We start from the raw sequence: 19,586 nt of genomic DNA, 5'->3' as shown, positions 1-19,586 counted from the left end.
AGGTACCCCGATATACTACCCAATAATGGTTTTAACATCCTGATTGCCCCTAGTTAACCCTTTCACCCCCTTTTGCCAGTGTCACTAAGCGATCATTTTTCTGATCGCTGCATCAGTGTCGCTACTGTCGCTAGGTAGCTAGTTATTTTTTTAGGTTCACCGCCAGGTTTTTATATCGCTAGGTACCCCGATATACTACCCAATAATGGTTTTAACATCCTGATTGCCCCTAGTTAACCCTTTCACCCCCTTTTGCCAGTGTCACTAAGCGATCATTTTTCTGATCGCTGCATCAGTGTCGCTACTGTCGCTAGGTAGCTAGTTATTTTTTTAGGTTCACCGCCAGGTTTTTATAGCGCTAGGTACCCCGATATACTACCCAATAATGGTTTTAACCCCCTGATTGCCCCTAGTTAACCCTTTTACCAGCGATCACAGTATAAGTGTCACTGGTGACGCTGGTTAGCCAGTTAGTTATTTAGGTTCCCCGTCAGGTTTTTATATAGCGCCAGGGACCCCCATATACTACCTAATAAAAATTTGAACCCCCTGATTGCCCCTAGTTAACCCTTTCACCACTGATCACCGTATAAGTGTTACGGGTGACTCTGGTTAGTTTGCTTTTTATAGCATCAGGGCACCCACCATTTATTACCCAATAAAGGTTTAACCCCCTGATCTGCGTCGCCCCAGGCAGCGCTAGGTTAGTGCCAGTACCGCTAACACCCACGCGCAAAGCATACACCTCCAGTAGTGGTATAGAATCTGAACAGATCAATATCTGATCAGATCAGATCTATACTAGCATCCCCAGCAGTTTAGGGTTCCAAAAAAACGCATTGTTAGCGGGATCAGCCCAGATACCTGCTAGCACCTGCGTTTTGCCCCTCTGCCCAGCCCACCCAAGTGCAGTATCGATCGATCACTGTCACTTACAAAACACTAAACACATAACTGCAGCGATCGCAGAGTCAGGCCTGATCCCTGCGATCGCTAACAGTTTTTTTGGTAGCATTTTATATTTAAATCCGGAAGGCAGTGCTTGGTTTTCGGGGTCCCGTACGTGGCTAGGCTCCCAAAAAGTCCCCCACATGTGGTATCCCCGTACTCGGGAGAAGCAGCAGAATTTATTTTGGGGTGTAATTTGACTTCTGCCCATAGCATGTGTGAGCAATATATCATTTAGTGACAACTTTGTGCAAAAAAAAAAAGTTTGTAATATTCCCGCAACTTTTGGCAAAATATAAAATATTCCATGGACTCAACATGCCTCTCAGTAAATAGCTTGGGGTGTCTACTTTCCAAAATGGGGTCATTTTGGGGGGTTTTGTGCTATTTTGGCATTTTATGGCCTTCGAAACTGTGATAGGTAGTGAGGAGTTAAATCAAAAATTTGCACCCTTAGAAATCCTGAAGGTGGTGATTGGTTTTCGGGGTGCCGTGCGCGACTAGACTCCCAAAAAGTCCCACACATGTGGTATCCCCATACTCGGGAGAAGTAGCGGAATATATTTTGGGGTGCAATTCCACATATAACCATGGCATGTGTGAGCAATATATCATTTAGTGACAACTTTTTGTAAAAAAAAAAAAATTTTTTTTTATTTTTTGTCATTATTCAATCCCTTGGGACAAAAAAAAAATATTCAATGGTCTCAACATGGCCCTCAGCAAATAGCTTGGGGTGTCTACTTTCCAAAATGGGGTCATTTGGGGGGGTTTTGTGCCATCTTGGCATTTTATGGCCTTCAAAACTGTGATAGGTAGTGAGAAGTAAAATAAAAAATGTATGCCCTTAGAAATCCTGAAGGCGGTGCTTGGATTTCGGGGTGCCGTACGCGGCTAGGCTCCCAAAAAGTCCCACACATGTGGTATCCCCGTACTCAGGAGAAGCAGCAGAATGTATTTTGGGGTGTCATTTCACATATGCCCATAGCATGTGTGAGCAATATATCATTTAGTGACAACTTTGTGCAAAAAAAAAAAGTTTGTAATATTCCCACAACTTGTTGCAAAATATAAAATATTCCATGGACTCAACATGCCTCTCAGTAAATAGCTTGAAGCTCAATAGCTCAACATACCCATCAGCAATTTCCTTGGGGTGTCTACTTTCCAAAATGGGGTCATTGGGGGGGGGGGGGTTTGTACTGCCCTGCCATTTTAGCACCTCAAGAAATGAGATAGGCAGTCATAAATTAAAAGCTGTGTAAATTCCAGAAAATGTACTCTAGTTTGTAGACGCTATAACTTTTGCGCAAACCAAAAAATATACGCTTATTGACATTTTTTTTTACTAAAGACATGTGGCTGAATAAATTTTGCCCTCAATGTATGACTAAAATTTAGTTTATTCGATTTTTCTTATAACAAAAAGAAGAAAATATCTTTTTTTTTCCAAATTTTCGCTCTTTTTCCATTTATATCGCAAAAAAAAAATCGCAGAGGCAATCAAATACCATCAAAAGAAAGCTCTATTTGTGGGAAGAAAAGGACGCAAATTTCGTTTGGGTGCAATATTGCATGACCGCGCAATTACCAGTTAAAGCAGCACAGTGCGAAATTGGAAAAAGACCTCTGGTCCTTAAGGTGTTTATTGGTCCGGAGCTGAAGTGGTTAATAGATGGCCCTATTTGTTGCCCCAGAAAATAATATAAATAAATAATGTGAATTAATGTGAAATGTGTAGTCTCCTGGAGTCCACCATATAAGTGGTGTCTGCCAAATACTATGTATATAGTTCTTATAAATACGTGTTGATATAAATAAAAATTAAAATAACAAAGAATGCCTGTTGGCGTGCAACTCAAAAGTGCACATGTGCTATAACCAAAGAATAGTGAAAATGTTGCATAAGATTGTAAATGAATAAAACATATATGCTAAGTGAAAAAGATCATATGCAAACCACAAGCCACAATATTAGTGGTCTGTAAACTGTGCTCTATATTATGAGTCCCAAGAGTGACAGTCCAAAATAGTCATAAAAATAACAAGAAGGAAATGACAAAAGGAATTCTTTCAATGCCCAAACGAATTTTTCAAAATCGCATCACTCAGTTGCTGGAAAAAACGCATGAAGTCTTTTCAAGTAAAAAGGATAGAACAAGGTGACTAGTGCAGAAAGGTTAGGAACATTCTTCTCCGGTGCGCCACTCAGTGTCAGGAGAATAATTGCGCTCACCAGACAGAGAACCCTCAAAGGGTTAGCCGAGCAGTCACAGTATAAGCCACTGTGCAGCTTTCCTTGGGCTCTGCTCCTGCTGTGCTGGGGGAATGTTCGCCCTTTTACTTCCGCAAATAGTCCGTTTATAGTCCGTTTAGCAAGTGCATGAGGGAGGAAACAGAAGTACAACCATAGTGCAACCACAGCGCTCCAGATGACGTCGCTCTGACGAAACGCGTAGGACGTGCACCTCATACTGGTATACAGGCAGCAACGCCGGCGCAGCTATTACAAAGGCGAATTGTTTTATTGGATATTGTGAGTAATTTGGATTTTAGGTAAATAAATCGTTAAAAAACAGTGTTGCACTATGGTTGTACTTCTGTTTCCTCCCTCATGCACTTGCTAAACGGACTATTTGCGGAAGTAAAAGGGCGAACATTCCCCCAGCACAGCAGGAGCAGAGCCCAAGGAAAGCTGCACAGTGGCTTATACTGTGACTGCTCGGCTAACCCTTTGAGGGTTCTCTGTCTGGTGAGCGCAATTATTCTCCTGACACTGAGTGGCGCACCGGAGAAGAATGTTCCTAACCTTTCTGCACTAGTCACCTTGTTCTATCCTTTTTACTTGAAAAGACTTCATGCGTTTTTTCCAGCAACTGAGTGATGCGATTTTGAAAAATTCGTTTGGGCATTGAAAGAATTCCTTTTGTCATTTCCTTCTTGTTATTTTTATGACTATTTTGGACTGTCACTCTTGGGACTCATAATATAGAGCACAGTTTACAGACCACTAATATTGTGGCTTGTGGTTTGCATATGATCTTTTTCACTTAGCATATATGTTTTATTCATTTACAATCTTATGCAACATTTTCACTATTCTTTGGTTATAGCACATGTGCACTTTTGAGTTGCACGCCAACAGGCACTCTTTGTTATTTTAATTTTTATTTATATCAACACATATTTATAAGAAGTATATACATAGTATTTGGCAGACACCACTTATATGGTGGACTCCAGGAGACTACACATTTCACATTAATTCACATTATTTATTTATATTATTTTCTGGGGCAACAAATAGGGCCATCTATTAATAACACTGATTAGATCACCACACACCTTTTTGACACCAAGGTGTTTGTTAGGAAAGGTTTTAGCGCCAAAGCTTAATTCATACTTTATACTTCAATTACATTGGCTGGTGCATTGTTTAATTATGTCATAGAAAATAAGATTGGGGCTCTATTCACACTATGGCTTTAGACACATAAAGTTGCATGATAAGTTGCAGCCAGTGTATTTCAATGGAAGCCCCCCCACCAGGATTTTCAGCTGCTTTATTGAAATCTATAATGGGGGATTGGTGCTTGTAACTCCCCCCCCCCCACCACCACATTGATCACCCCCAACTGTCCCCTGTGTCCTCCTCCGGTACCACTCTCTGTGCTCCTCCGTGTCCTCTGTGCTCCTCTGGTACCACTCTCTGTGCTCCTCCGGTCCCCCTCCGTGTCCTCTGTGCTCCTCCGTGTCCTCTGTGCTCCTCCGGTCCCCCTCCGTGTCCTCTGTGCTCCTCCGGTCCCCCTCCGTGTCCTCTGTGCTCCTCCGGTCCCCCTCCGTGTCCTCTGTGCTCCTCCGTGTCCTCTGTGCTCCTCCGGTCCCCCTCCGTGTCCTCTGTGCTCCTCCGGTCCCCCTCCGTGTCCTCTGTGCTCCTCCGGTTCCCCCTCCGTGTCCTCTGTGCTCCTCCGGTTCCCCCTCCGTGTCCTCTGTGCTCCTCCGGTTCCCCCTCCGTGTCCTCTGTGCTCCTCCGGTTCCCCCTCCGTGTCCTCTGTGCTCCTCCGGTTCCCCCTCCGTGTCCTCTGTGCTCCTCCGGTTCCCCCTCCGTGTCCTCTGTGCTCCTCCGGTTCCCCCTCCGTGTCCTCTGTGCTCCTCCGGTTCCCCCTCCGTGTCCTCTGTGCTCCTCCGGTTCCCCCTCCGTGTCCTCTGTGCTCCTCCGGTTCCCCCTCCGTGTCCTCTGTGCTCCTCCGGTTCCCCCTCCGTGTCCTCTGTGCTCCTCCGGTTCCCCCTCCGTGTCCGATGTGCTCCTCCGGTTCCCCCTCCGTGTCCTCTGTGCTCCTCCGGTTCCCCCTCCATGCTCACTAACAAAAAAAGAAAGCATTGGTTTAAAAAAAAAAAATTATTAAATATATAAATATATATATTCTCACAAAAGTGAGTACACCCCTCTCATTTTTGTAAATATTTTATTCTATCTTTTCATGTGACAACACTGAAGAAATGACACTTGTCTACAATGTAAAGTAGTGAGTGTACAGCTTGTATAACAGTGTAAATTTGCTGTCCCCTCAAAATAACTCAACACACAGCCATTAATGTCTAAACCGCTTGCAACAAAAGTGAGTACACCCCTAAGTGAAAATGTCCAAATTGGGCCCAAAGTGACAATATTTTGTGTGGCCACCATTATTTTTCCAGCACTGCCTTAACCCTCTTGGGCATGGAGGTCACCAGAGCTTCACAGGTTGCCACTGGAGTCCTCTTCCCCTCCTCCATGATGACATCACGGAGCTGGTGGATGTTAGAGACCTTGTGCTCCTCCACCTTCTGTTTGAGGATGTCCCACAGATGATCAATAGGGTTTAGGTCTGGAGACATGCTTGGCCAGTCCATCACCTTTACCCTCAACTTCTTTAGCAAGGCAGTGGTCACCTTGAAGGTGTGTTTGGGGTCGTTATCATGTTGGAATACTGCCCTGCGGCCCAGTCTCTGAAGGGAGGGGATCATGGTCTGCTTCAGTATGTCACAGTACATGTTGGCATTCATGGTTCCCTCAATGATCTGTAGCTCCCCAGTGCCGGCAGCACTTATGCAGCCCCAGACCATGACACTCCCACCACCATGCTTGACTGTAGGCAAGACACACTTGTCTTTGTCCTCCTCACCTGGTTGCCCCCACACATGCTTGTCACCATCTGAACCAAAAAAGTTTATCTTGGTCTCATCAGACCACAAGACATGGTTCGAGTAATCCATGTCCTTAGTCTGCTTGTCTTCAGCAAACTGTTTGTGGGCGTTCTTGTGCATCATCTTTAGAAGAGGCTTCCTTCTGGGACGACAACCATGCAGACCAATTTGATGCAGTGTGCAGCGTATGGTCTGAGCAGTGACAGGCTGACGCCCCACCCCTTCAACCTCTGCAGCAATGCTGGCAGCACTCATATGTCTATTTCCCAAAGACAACCTCTGGATATGACGCTGAGCACGCGCACTCAGCTTCTTTGATCGACCATGGCGAGGCCTGTTCTGAGTGGAACCCGTCCTGTTAAAACACTGTATGGTCTTGGCCACCATGCTACAGCTCAGTTTCAGGGTCTTGGCAATCTTCTTATAGCCTGGGCCATCTTTATGTAGAGCAACAATTCTTTTTTTCAGATCCTCAGAGAGTTCTTTGCCATGAGGTGCCATGTTGAACTTCCAGTGACCAGTATGAAAGAGTGAGAGTGATAACACCAAATTTAACACACCTGCTCCCCATTCACACCTGAGACCTTGTAACATTAACGAGTCACATGACACCGGGGAGGGAAAATGGCTAATTGGGCCCAATTTGGACATTTTCACTTAGGGGTGTACTCATTTTTGTTGCCAGTAGTTTAGACATTAATGGCTGTGTGTTATTTTGAGGCTGAAGCAAATTTACACTGTTATACAAGCTGTACACTCACTACATTGTAGCAAAGTGTCATTTCTTCAGTGTTGTCAAATGAAAAGATAGAATAAAATATTTACAAAAATGTGAGGGGTGTACTCACTTTTGTGAGATACTGTGTGTGTGTGTATATATATATATATATATATATATATATATATATATATATATATATATATATATATATAATGAAAAAACCAAGTTATAAAAAATAAAATTGTAAAGAAAACTACTGACCCAGTCCACTGTCACATGACATTAAAAAAAAAGTATAGGCGAGGACTTAAAAAAAAAGTATTGGTACTTGTACTTGCTCTTAAAAAAGTGGCAGCTAAATCAATTGCCTGGCCCTGGGTTGTAATTGGACAATTGTATGATTGTCCACTTCTAGTTTTTAGTTGGACAATTGTATGATTCTGGGTTCTCGTTGGACAGTTATATGATTGTCTGGCCCTGGGTTCTAGTGTCAAACTGGACACCCAGCATATAGCACGATGGCAGCAAAGGTGTCCAGTGCTTTCCAGTATTCCAACAGTACAAACAAATGGCCGCTGCCCCCACCTATAACTGACCTTCGCAGAAATGTATTATGCATATGCTTCCACTGTGGAGGCTCTCAAAAATGTATAGTCAGGACTGCAGATAATAATGGGGTTTCCGTGAAATGCCCTCTGCAGCTTACGCATGTATTTGCAAATGAGTGAAAACGAAACCCCTCTTTTTAACGTGAACTGGGAATTTTCTTCAATTTTGTTTTACATGCGTCCCCTTCCATGCACTCCTTGCTTTAAAGGCCAGTTATAGGTGGGGGCAATTTGTTTGTTCAGTTGAAACATTGTCCGGTCCTGGTTACTGTATACACAGTTGTACCATTGTCCTGTCAATGTTTTTGGTTTGACACTAGTATGATTGTCCAATCCTGGTTTCCAGTTGTACGATTGTCGGGTCATTATTCCTGATTGAACAGTTGTATGATTGTCGGGTCATTATTCCTGATTGGACAGTTGCACGATTGTCGGGTCATTATTCCTGATTGGACAGTTGCACGATTGTCGGGTCATTATTCCTGATTGGACAGTTGTACGATTGTCCGGTCCTGGTTTCTGGCTGGTCAGTTGGGTGACTGTTTCATCTTGGTTTCTGATTGGTCAGTTGTGTAACTGTCTGGTCCTGGTTTCTAGGACTGTACGATTGTCCAGTCCTGGTTTCTAGCTGTTCAGTTCTGTGACTGTCTGGTCCTGGTTTCTGTTTAGACAGTCCTGTGATTGTCCGCTTGTGGTTTCTGTTTGTACTGTTGTACGATTGTCTGGTCCTGCTTTCTGGATGGACAGTTGTACGATTGTCTGGTCCTGCTTTCTGGATGGACAGTTGTACGATTGTCTGGTCCTGCTTTCTGGATGGACAGTTGTACGATTGTCTGGTCCTGCTTTCTGGATGGACAGTTGTACGATTGTCTGGTCCTGCTTTCTGGATGGACAGTTGTACGATTGTCTGGTCCTGCTTTCTGGATGGACAGTTGTACGATTGTCTGGTCCTGCTTTCTGGATGGACAGTTGTACGATTGTCTGGTCCTGCTTTCTGGATGGACAGTTGTACGATTGTCTGGTCCTGCTTTCTGGATGGACAGTTGTACGATTGTCTGGTCCTGGTTTCTGGCTGGTCAGTCGTGTGATTGTCCGCTCGTGGTTTCTAGTTGTACTTTTGTATGATTATCTGGTCCTGGTTTCTAGATGGACAGTTGTGTGGACATCTGGTCCTGGTAACTATCTGGTAGGTCAGTTGTATGATTGCTTATGCTTTCTGGTTGGACAGTTGTATGATTGTCTCATCCTGGTTTCTGGCTGGCCAGTTGTGTGACTGTCTGGTCCTGGTTTCTGGATGGTCAGTTGTATGATTGTCCGGTTCTAGTTCTGACTAACAATATTTTTGTCATTTGCAGAATGGAGAGTCTTTATGGAAGTGCCACGTCTCTTACAAACAGAAGGTTCCCCTCCGAAGAGCGGATAGAGAACCAGAAAGCTCAGCAGTATGTGGATGAGAATTTCTATGCATCTTGTCGAGCCGCCTACCTCACCACCTTCAAGACCAGCCTGGAAAACATCACAGACAAAGAGCAGCTGCAATTAGGTACTGGTATCACTGTTCACAATACTGGATGGTTAAAGAGAACCTGTTACCGTGTGTGTGTGTTTGTGGTCTCCCTTCAACCATTCCATACTCAACTCATCACTCCTTCTTTGGCCGCCACTGCAAATTATCCATTGGGTTTCCAGGTATGGAAAAGCATGTGATCTCCGCTATGATGCGGTGCTGAGGCCTAACAGCCAATCGATAGGGCCAAATATTCTCATATGACAGAGGGGAGAGGGGGATGGGACATTACCGCTCCCTCTGTGGTCTGTAACCAGCTGACCGTGGGTATTTGGTGGCATCATCAACAAAGGAAATTGCAGTTGGGGAGTGCTGAAGAGGGGAGCATAAAGTAGTCAGGGAGAGGAATTTACAAAGACGTTGTCACCTCACACTGAATGGACAAGGTCATGTTTCTAAAGGAAACTATTTTGGTAATAATTCAACCTCTTGTCACCCACGTAACACATATGCCTTAACACCGACACACTGCACATATGTGCCCATAGTTTCTGTGTTAAGAGCACACTCACAGCTTATCTCATGGTGGCAACAGTGATCTATGCCTGCTTAACGTGTGTTGAAACCTTATCTCATAGTCTCCATAGAAAGTCCATGTGACAGGGTGACAACACAATCATCAATATTCCCATCGCACATGTTTCTGGAGTAAGCTGAGAGATACAGTAAATGGGTGCTGTAGCAAACAGCCAGCTGGAAACTGGTAAATCACAAGCCTGAAATAGGGGGTCCTGTGTTTCCCGCACTGCATCACAATCACACTCCCTTCATGCGAACCTCTGCTGGTGTCAGTGCTAAGTTAACAGCATCCCAAAAACGGGTTGCAAAACCAGTGCAATTGGCTTAATGGGATGGCATGGGTGTGAACACAACTTGAGAGTTAATTCATTTCAACCGCCAGATGGAATCAACCACTTCAATACCCCCTTCCTGCTCAGGCCAGTTTTCAGGTTTCAGCGCTGCACACTTTGAACGACAATTGCACGGTCATGCAACACTGTACTGAAAGAAAAAAAAAAATCACACAAATAGAGATTTCTTTTGGTGGTATTTAATCACCACTGTTTTTTTTTTTTTTGACAAATAAACAAAAAAAAAGGGCCAAAAACGTTTGAAAAAAAACAAAACGCGTTCTTCTTCGTTTCTGATATAAAATTTTGCAAATAAATAATCTTTCTTCATAAATTTAGGCCAAAATGTATTCTGCTACATTTCTTTGGTTAAAATAAGCCAAACCAGTTAATCAGTGTATATTATTTAGTCTGCAGGAAAGTTATAGAGTCCACAAACTATGGTATATATCTGAAAATCTATCAATCCTGATGTACTGACAGCCGATCTCATTTCTTGAGGCCCAAAAATGCCAGGACAGAACAAATACCCCCAAATGACCCCTTTTTAGAAAGTAGACAGTCTTAGGTATTTAGTAAGAGGAATAGCGCGGTTTTTGAAGTTGTCATTTTTTTTGTCACTTTTTTTTTAATAAAATGAATAAAATAAAATCTATATATTATTTTTTTATTTATTTTTTTCACATTCTGTCACCAGTGCAGTACAGCATCATCATATAACTGGTGTGGCAGTGACAAGGGACACTGACTAGTGACAGTATGTAAAGAAAAAAAAAAAGAAGAGTAATACATTTTTTCAATTTTTAAATATTCTTTTATTATTAGTTATTCATTTATTTATTATTAGTTGATCAGGATTTTTATTTTATTTTTTACATATTATACTTGCATATAGCATACTGTATGTCTATTGTGATTAGCTGTGATTGGTCACAGCTAATCACATGGTACAAATGGGCTTTGATTGGCCCTGTCTGTACCATGTGATTACCGTGACCAATCACAGCTAGCAACACAATTGTATACAATGAATGGCATCCATTATTTACAGCTGTTATGACTGGTAGCAGGCCGATATAGTGATCAGTCATCTGCTCTTTCCACCAAACACAGTGGGTGACAGATCGCACCGCAGTGCGGCCCGTTCTCAAGAGGACGCCATATGAAATCCTCCCAGAACAATAGGGTTCCCACCTGTCTGTCATTTTACAAGGCCGGTGGAAAGCAGTTAACACCCAAGCGTTTGGCGCACCTAAACATGTCACATGTTAAGCGTTTCTTCTGCCAGAATGCCGCTGCCAGGAGAAAAGGCATCTAGGAGAGAATGGCCAAAGCGTCCCAATGTGCATGAGGCCTAAAATTATATGAAAAATCGCTAATGAAATGAACCTGTTTCTGCCAACATAACTCATACCTGCAGCGTCAAAGAGGGTGGGCTTTGTTGCCCACACACTGCACATATGCCCTCACTCTGGGCTCCCAGCCTGTGTTACTTTTGATGTCAAATTTTGATTTCGTTTTAGTCCTACCCTTTTTCTAAAATGCCATTTTAATTGTAGTCATATTTTGGTCATCTGAATTGTTTTGATTTTAGTCAACTAAAATCAGCAGTACATTTTAGTCGAACAAAATCATTTTACGAGACAAAAAAATCAAATGTGTTTAGTTAAATTGTAATGCCTTATTTAGGCATTTTTCTAGAATTTTCAAACTCATTTAATACTCCTGGATTTAAAAAAAATCGAATAATTGCAAACGGTGCTGTTGATTGTCTAAGAGGCCTGTAATGCACAGTGCTCTGGATGGTGGTCTGAGGAGGCCTGCAATGCACAGTGCTCTGGATGGTGGTCTGAGGAGGCTTGTAATGCACAGTGCTCTGGATGGTGGTCTGAGGAGGCTTGTAATGCACAGTGCTCTGGATGGTGGTCTGAGAAGGTCTGTAATGCACAGTGTTCTGGACGGGGGTCTGAGGAGGCCTGTAATGCAGCAAAGTGCTCTGGATAGTCTGAGGAGGCCTGTAATGCACACAGTGCTCTGGGTGGTGGTCCGGAGGGTCCGTAATGCACAGTGCCCTGGACGGTGGTCTGAGGAGGCCTGTAATGCACACAGTGCTCTGGATGGTGGTCCAAGGAGACCTGTAATGAACAGTGCTCTGGATGGTGGTCTGAGGCGGCCTATAATGCTGCACAGTTCTCTGGACGGTGGTCTGAGGAGACCTGTAATGCACAGTGCTCTGGATGGGGGTCTGAGGAGGCCTGTAATGCAGCACAGTGCTCTGGATAGTCTGAGGAGGCCTGGACGGGGGTCTGAGGAGGCCTGTAATGCGCAGTGCTCTGGATGGTGGTCTGAGGAGGCCTGTAATGCTACACAGTGCTCGGGGCTCTGGACGGTCTGAGGAGGCCTGTAATGCACACAGTGCTCTGGATGGTGGTCTGAGGAGGCCTGTAATGCTACACAGTGCTCGGGGCTCTGGACGGTCTGAGGAGGCCTGTAATGCACACAGTGCTCTGGGTATGGTCTGGAGGGTCTGTAATGCACAGTGCCCTGGACGGTGGTATGAAGAGGCCTGTAATGCTGCACAGTGTCATGGACGGTGGTCTGAGGCCTGTAATGCACACAGTGCTCTGGATGGTGGTTCAAGGAGACCTGTAATGCACAGTGCTCTGGACTTGGTGGTCCAAGGAGGCCTGTAATGCAGTGCTCTGGACTGTGGTCTGAGGAGGCTTGTAATGCTGCACAGTTCTCTGGACGGTGGTCTGAGGAGGCCTGTAATGCTGCACAGTGTAAAGCATGCCACACCACTAAGCACGCTAGGCTTGCTGTGGGAGGGGACACTCGCAGGCTTTACAGGTGGAGCTCCGAGGAAACCAGAAGTTCACATTGGTAAACGTCCCTCCCTCAATTGACAAAAATCTGGGGTAATTTTCGCTTCATTTTCTTCACTGGAAATATGCCACTGACAAAAATTGACGGAAATAACACTGCTCCTAACACAGTGACCAAGCTGTCAGAGACAGGTCCTAGTCTTCTCGTATCTCACTGATTGGTTTTGTTGTTTCTGGATCTGCTCTATAACCGGGATCGGCAATTATAAAAAGATCCCAGTCCGGGGACAATACTCCCCTTATAGCGTGCGATGCGGCATGCTAGAGGCAGCCAGCACCGCGAGAGTTAAACCGCGCCGTTCTGCCGTGTTGACGGGGAGATAAATCCTGATGACATGTTGGATTTTTTCAGTCGTGATATCCTAATTACGCCATGGCTAGTTTAACAGGCGGTCACATTCAGCAGATGTGCTTAGCCTAATGAAGGCTTTCAACATTATGGCAGAAGATTTTTTTTTTCTTCTCCCCCCCCCTAGCAGCTAATGGCAGGTTCCTCATAATCCCGCTTCAAAAATAGTAGCGGCGAGAACAAATGTTATCTCCTTTCGGCTTGTTATGTCTTTCATCTCTCTCCACGAACCACTTAAGCAATTGACCAATTATTATTCTGCAAAGCGCCGATGTCAAGGTCGCCTAGAACAGGCCGTTAGAATACCAAATATTTCCCATCGTTAAATGATGATTAAATCTCGATCATCTGCGGGGAAATGTATCCCTGGATCCTGGGTCATGGCGGTTAGGAGGACAGGCGATCCAGGCCCGGTTCTCATGAGACAAAATGAAGGAATGATAATAACATTGCCAGTATATAATTGACAGAGGATACCGTTACAGGACGAGGGTCACGTTACCCAATACATTTCAGCAAGCTGATTTAAAAAAAGGCTGTTGTGCCAAGGAGGACGTGCTGGCGTTGTAGTTTAAAAGGTGGAAAAATTATGAGTACAGAGTGTTAATAGTGTTAATTTCGTCGATGAAAATATTTTCGTCTACGCAATTAACACTATTTTAGTCGACTAAAATTAAAACGATTCAGCTTACTAAAATACGACTAAACCTAAAACGATGACTAAAATATGACTAAACCTAAAACGATTCAGATGACTAAAATATGACTAAACCTAAAATGATTCAGATGACTAAAATACGACTAAACCTAAAATGATTCAGATGACTAAAATACGACTAAACCTAAAACGATTCAGATGACTAAAATACGACTAAACCTAAAACGATTCAGATGACTAAAATACAACTAAACCTAATACGATTCAGCTGACTAAAATACGACTAAACCTAAAACGATTCAGATGACTAATATACGATTAAACTAAAATGGCATTTTAGTAAAAAAAGACTATAACTAAAAGTTTAAATTGAAATTTGACACTGGTTATATATCACAAAGGCTAAATCTGTGTCTGTAGTGCATGTTCCATTAAAAAAAAAAAAAAAAGAAAAAAAGAAAACATAAATAGCATGTTACTAGATTTTTACTGGAAATTTTAGAGAAAAGGTTAAAAAATCATTTTAGGCCAGAAAATTACATAAAACCGCCAAAACATTATACATTTTCTGAAAGCAGACACCCTAGAGAATAACATAGTGGTAGTTCCATTTTTTATGTCACACGATATTACCACAAAGGTCTGGGAAACACAACATTTTAGTAAAAAAAAAACACATTAAAGTTATAGGTGCAATATATTACCCAATTGTTTGGTAAAACATAAAAGCTGACGTTGCAGCGAGAAGATAGATACCGAACATGTCAAACCTTAAATTTGCGTGCACCGATGAAATGGCGACAAACTTCAGTGCCCTCACACACAACCTCACACACACACAGTATATATACTTTTTTTCCCCTTAAAATCAGGGGAAAATCGCGGGTGCGTGTTATACGCCGATACTCCGCGATTTCCACACAATTTTTTGGGCTCTGGGCGGCGGCTTTCGGCCGCTCTCGTACCTTCCGAGAGCGGTCGAAAGCTGCCGAGGTCCGAGAGCGGCCGAAAGCCTCCGAGAGTGGCCGAACGCCTCCGAGAAGGGCCGAGGCGGCCGAAAGCCACCGAGAAGGTCCGAGAGTGGCCGAAAGCAGCCAAGAACTTCTGGGTGCCGCCGAGATACACGGGACATCTCGGCGGCGCCATTTTTAGAAACATAAGCTGACAATCTGCATGTCAAGGCTGCAATGAGGACAGGCTGCAATGAGGACAGGCTGCAATGACAAGGCTGCAAATGACGCTGACGAGGCTTCAGATGGACACCGATAAGGCTGCATTGATGGGCATTTAAATGTAAGTTTTTTTTTCCTTAAATTTCCCTCCTAAAAATTTTTTCCACAAAATTCCCTCCTAAACTTGGGGTGCATGTTATACGCCGGCGCGTGTTATACGCCGATAAATACGGTACATATAAAAAAAAAAAAGATGTTTGCTTTTTATTAAGCCAGAGGTGGAGTTCTCAGCTCCATTTCACACATTAGGAAGCATACAAGGTCCCTTATACACACATGCTGTCCCCTCAAAATATCTCCACACACAGCCATTAATGTCTAAACTGCTGGCAACAAAAGTGAGTACACCCCTAAGTGAAAATGTCCAAATTGGGCCCAATTAGCCATTTTCCCTCCCCGGTGTCATGTGACTCGTTAGTGTTACAAGGTCTCAGGTGTGAATGGGGAGCAGGTGTATTAAATTTGGTGTTATCGCTCTCACTCTCTCATACTGGTCACTGGAAGTTCAACATGGCACCTCATGGCAAAGAACTCTCTGGGGATCTGACAAAAAGAATTGTTGCTCTACATAAAGATGGTCTAGGCTATAAGAAGATTACCAAGACCCTGAACCTGAGCTGCAGCACGGTGGCCAAGACCATACAGCAGTTTAACAGGACAGGTTCCACTTAGAACAGGCCTCACCATGGTCCATCAAAGAAGTTGAGTGCACGTGCTCAGCGTCAAATCCAGAGGTTGTCTTTGGGAAATAGACGTATGAGTGCTGCCAGCATTGCTGAAGAGGTTGTAGGGGTGGGGGGGTCAGCCTGTCAGGGCTCAGACCATACGCCGCACACTGCATCAAATTGGTCTGCATGGCTGTCGTCCCAGAAGGAAGTCTCTTCTAAAGATGATGCAAAAGAAAGCCTGCAAATAGTTTGCTGAAGACAAGCAGACTAAGGACATGGATTACTGGAACCATGTCCTGTGGTCTGATGAGACCAAGATAAACTTTTTTGGTTCAGATGGTGTGAAGCGTGTGTGGGGGCAACCAGGTGAGGAGGACAAAGACAAGTATGTCTTGCTTACAGTCAAGCATGGTGGTGGGAGTGTCATGGTCTGGGGCTGCATGAGTGCTGCCGGCACTGGGGAGCTACAGATCATTGAGGGAACCATGAATGCCAACATGTACTGTGACATACTGAAGCAGAGCATGATCCCCTCCCTTCAGAGACTGGGCTGCAGGGCAGTATTCCAACATAACGACCTCAAACACACCTCCAAGATGACCACTGCCTTGCTAAAGAAGCTGAGGGTAAAGGTGATGGATGGATGGATAATGAGTGGGAGCAAAATATGGATGGCAGCAGGGAAGACAAGAGTGAGTTACTGGTTGAGAAAGCACAATAATCTGGCAAACAGGAGGTGCAAAGACATGGCTTAAATCAGGAAGATCATGGGAGGAGTAAAGGGTTCAAGGTTCAGAAGTAGTCAACGTAAAAGGCAGGGTTGTCCAATGGATTAAACAGGGTGCTGTCCAGCATCTTGGGTAGCTCCGTGAGAAGAGTCATAGCCAGAACCAGCAGAGGTCCCAGGTTCAAGTCCAGGCCCTGACAGGTTCCTTGTGCTTCTTTTTCCTCTCACACCCCAGTCCTACTGTACAGGGACTGCAAGGAGCTTATACCAGGTCACATTTAGGTACTTAACACTGCATTTAAAAAAAAAAAAACACATTTAATGCTGCATTAAAGACGAAGTAAACCCTGATGAGTTTACTTCCTCTTTGATTCCCTGCAAAGGTAAAGCATAATGGACTACTGTGCATCACATAGTAGTCCATTATGTGTCACTTACCTAACACAGGAGCCAGCGAAGTCCCCGCTGTCCCCTGTAGTTCCGAGCATCCATCTTCTTGGTGGGTCTCGCTGCTTCGGCGCTGTGATTCGCCGGAGCAGTGATGACGTCACTCCCGCGCATGCGCACGGGAGCTGACACTCGCGGCATATCGCCGCAATCTGCGGCTTACCCAGTGCGCCTGTGCGCCACTGTCTACGGCACAGAGGTGGCTGTCTTCAGGTAAATATCTCCTAAACCGTGTAGGTTTAGGAGATATTTCTTGGACCTACAGGTAAGCCTTAATCTAGGCTTACCTGTAGGTCAAAGTGGTTTGTAAGGGTTTACAACCACTTTAATGGTTACAGAGCTGAATGAATTTGTGTATACCTAGAGTTCAGCTTCAAATCGTGCATGATGTTATCCTCATGGGTTTCCTGCACCTTGCACACTTAAATATTTCCCCTCTCTTCTTTGTACAGTTCTCCAACAGGCCGGACGTAACTTATCAAAGAGGACTCTCAGTAAATACTGGACCACAAAGACCAAGGAATTAAACTTTGATGATTTCTGTGCCATCGCTAAAAGAGAGAAACCTGCCGCCAAGGCAGACCTGATGAAAGCCTTCCGAAAAATGGATCCTGGGAACAAAGGATATGTTTTACATGATGACCTGTATAAAGTCCTCACCACAGTATGTACTGTAATTCCTTCAAATGCTCCATTGTTAGAGCAGGCCTATAGTTGCATGCTGAGATAAATGTTTCCAATCTCTCTAGGGTAATAGAGGCGTAACTAGAACCTTAAGGGCCCCAGTGCAAAAAGCCATGAAGAGCCCCCTGGCCGCTTGGGCCTTTTCTATCGGTCCCGGGGACCCTTCCATCTGAGCTTGGGGTCCTTCCCTCTGAACCCAGGGCCCTTTACTTCTGTCGCTGGGCTCTTTATAAGCCCTGATTCACACTGCTGTGACTTATCATGCAACTTGCGACATATAAAGTCACATGACAAGTCAAAACGCATTAATTTCAATGGATGACTTCTTAACCACTTGCTGACCAGCCGCCGCAGTTGTACTGCAGCAACAAGGCTTGGCTGGGCGAATCGCCGTTATGATACGTCGTTAACATAGACGGCCACTAGGGGGGCACACGCGTGCCCCCCGCTTGCTCCCCAAGCAGGTGCAAGTGCCCGGCAGTCTCAATCACCACCGGGCTCCCGTGATCGCTCTGGGCACATGGAGAACTCGGAACTGTGTGTGTAAACACAGTTTCCGGTTCTCTGAGGGGAGAAACTGACAGATCGTCTGTTCATACAGAGTATGAACAGCAATCTATTAGTTTCCCTGCACAGACCCATCCCCCCTTCAGTTAGAACACACACTAGGAAACACATTAACCCCTTCACTGCCCCCTAGTTTAAACCCCTTCTCTGCCAGTGCCATTTTTACAGTAATCAATGCATTTTTAATCGCACTGATCGCTGTATTAGTGCCAGTGGTCCCAAAAATGTGTCAAAATTGTTCGACATGTCCGCCATAATGTCGCAGTCATGATAAAAATCGCTGATTGCTGAGTAAAAAATAAAATTATAATAAAAATGCCATAAAAGTATCCCCTATTTTGTAGACGCTATAACTTTTGTGCAAACCAGTCAATATACGCTTATTGTGTTTTTTTTTTTTTTTTTTACCAAAAATATGTAGAAGAATAAGTATCGGCCTAAACTGAAGAAAAAAAATGTTTTTTATATATATTTTTGGGAGATATTTATTATAGAAAAAAGTAAAAAATGCCTTTTTTTTTAAATTGTCGCTCTTCTTTTGTTTATAGCACAAAAAAATAAAACCGCAGAGGTGATCAAATACCACCAAAAGAAAGCTCTATTTGAAGGGAAAAAAAGGACGTCAATTTTGTTTGGGAGCCACGTCGCATGACCGCGCAATTGTCAGTTAAAGCGACACAGTGCCGAATCGTTAAAAAGTGCTCTGGTCTTTGGCCAGCCAAATGGTCTGGGGCTTAAGTGGTTAATCAAGCTACTCAAGTCACGGCGACACAAATAAAAAGGTTCCTGCACTACTTTACTTCGACTTTGGTGCAATTTGAGTGCCATTGACTGCAAGGTTAAATCACAAAAGTTGCAAGCAAGTCCCAGTGAAGTTGCGAGCAAGTTGCACGCCTTTGGTATTGCAGCAGCGTGAACTGAGCTTTATGGTCCCGCAGTGGCAACCTTTCACATGTTCTGCAGCGGGGCCCCCTTCCTGCCTCCTTGGGATACCCCACAGTGGTGAAACGCCAGGGCCTAGACCCAATTGGAACCTTTGCGACCCTGGTAGTTTCGCCACTGGGCTGGGAATAGATTAACCACTTAAGGACCGCCGTATTGCCATTATACGTCATCGCAATGGCACAGGCAGGCACAAGCACGTAGATGTACGTGCCTGCCTTCCAGCGGGTGGGGGGTCCGATCGGACCCCCTCCCGCTGGATACGGCGGTCCGTTTCCCTCCAGGAGCGATCCGTGATGAGGGAATGGCCGTTGGTTTCTGGCCACCCCCTCTCGATCGCTCCTGGCCAATGACGAACTTCCTCCCACTGTGTATTGTTTACACAGGAAGGAGGAAGTGATGTCATTCTCCTCGGGGCGGTCTTTTTGACCGGACTACGAGGGGAAGACTAAAAGTAAGTGCACCAAAACACTACACTGACACATAGGTACACATAGGTACACAAGGCCCCCCACCCCCCGATCCCCCTCCCCCCCCAGTCACAG

General features: G+C 44.5%; 1 protein-coding gene across 2 annotated transcripts in view; it reads left to right on the top strand.

Moving 5' to 3' along the window:
* EFCAB7 (EF-hand calcium binding domain 7) overlaps window positions 1-19,586 on the top strand; it is a 112,918-nt gene that overhangs the window by 9,539 nt on the left and 83,793 nt on the right. For both annotated transcript variants that reach the window (XM_077450560.1, XM_077450559.1), the window contains exons 2-3: window positions 8,820-9,007; window positions 17,301-17,512. In XM_077450560.1, coding sequence (XP_077306686.1) covers window positions 8,821-9,007; window positions 17,301-17,512 — 399 coding nt within the window. In that variant the 5' untranslated portion in view covers window position 8,820. The remainder of the gene's footprint in view (window positions 1-8,819; window positions 9,008-17,300; window positions 17,513-19,586) is intronic.

The sequence above is a fragment of the Lithobates pipiens genome, unplaced genomic scaffold, assembly GCF_037356315.1.
Source record: "Lithobates pipiens isolate NorthernLeopardFrog02 unplaced genomic scaffold, aLitPip1_a1.2 Scaffold_23, whole genome shotgun sequence".
Classification (NCBI taxonomy): domain Eukaryota; kingdom Metazoa; phylum Chordata; class Amphibia; order Anura; family Ranidae; genus Lithobates; species Lithobates pipiens.
Note: the sequence above shows the minus strand (reverse complement) of the source record. Positions and strands in the feature narration are given on the sequence as shown.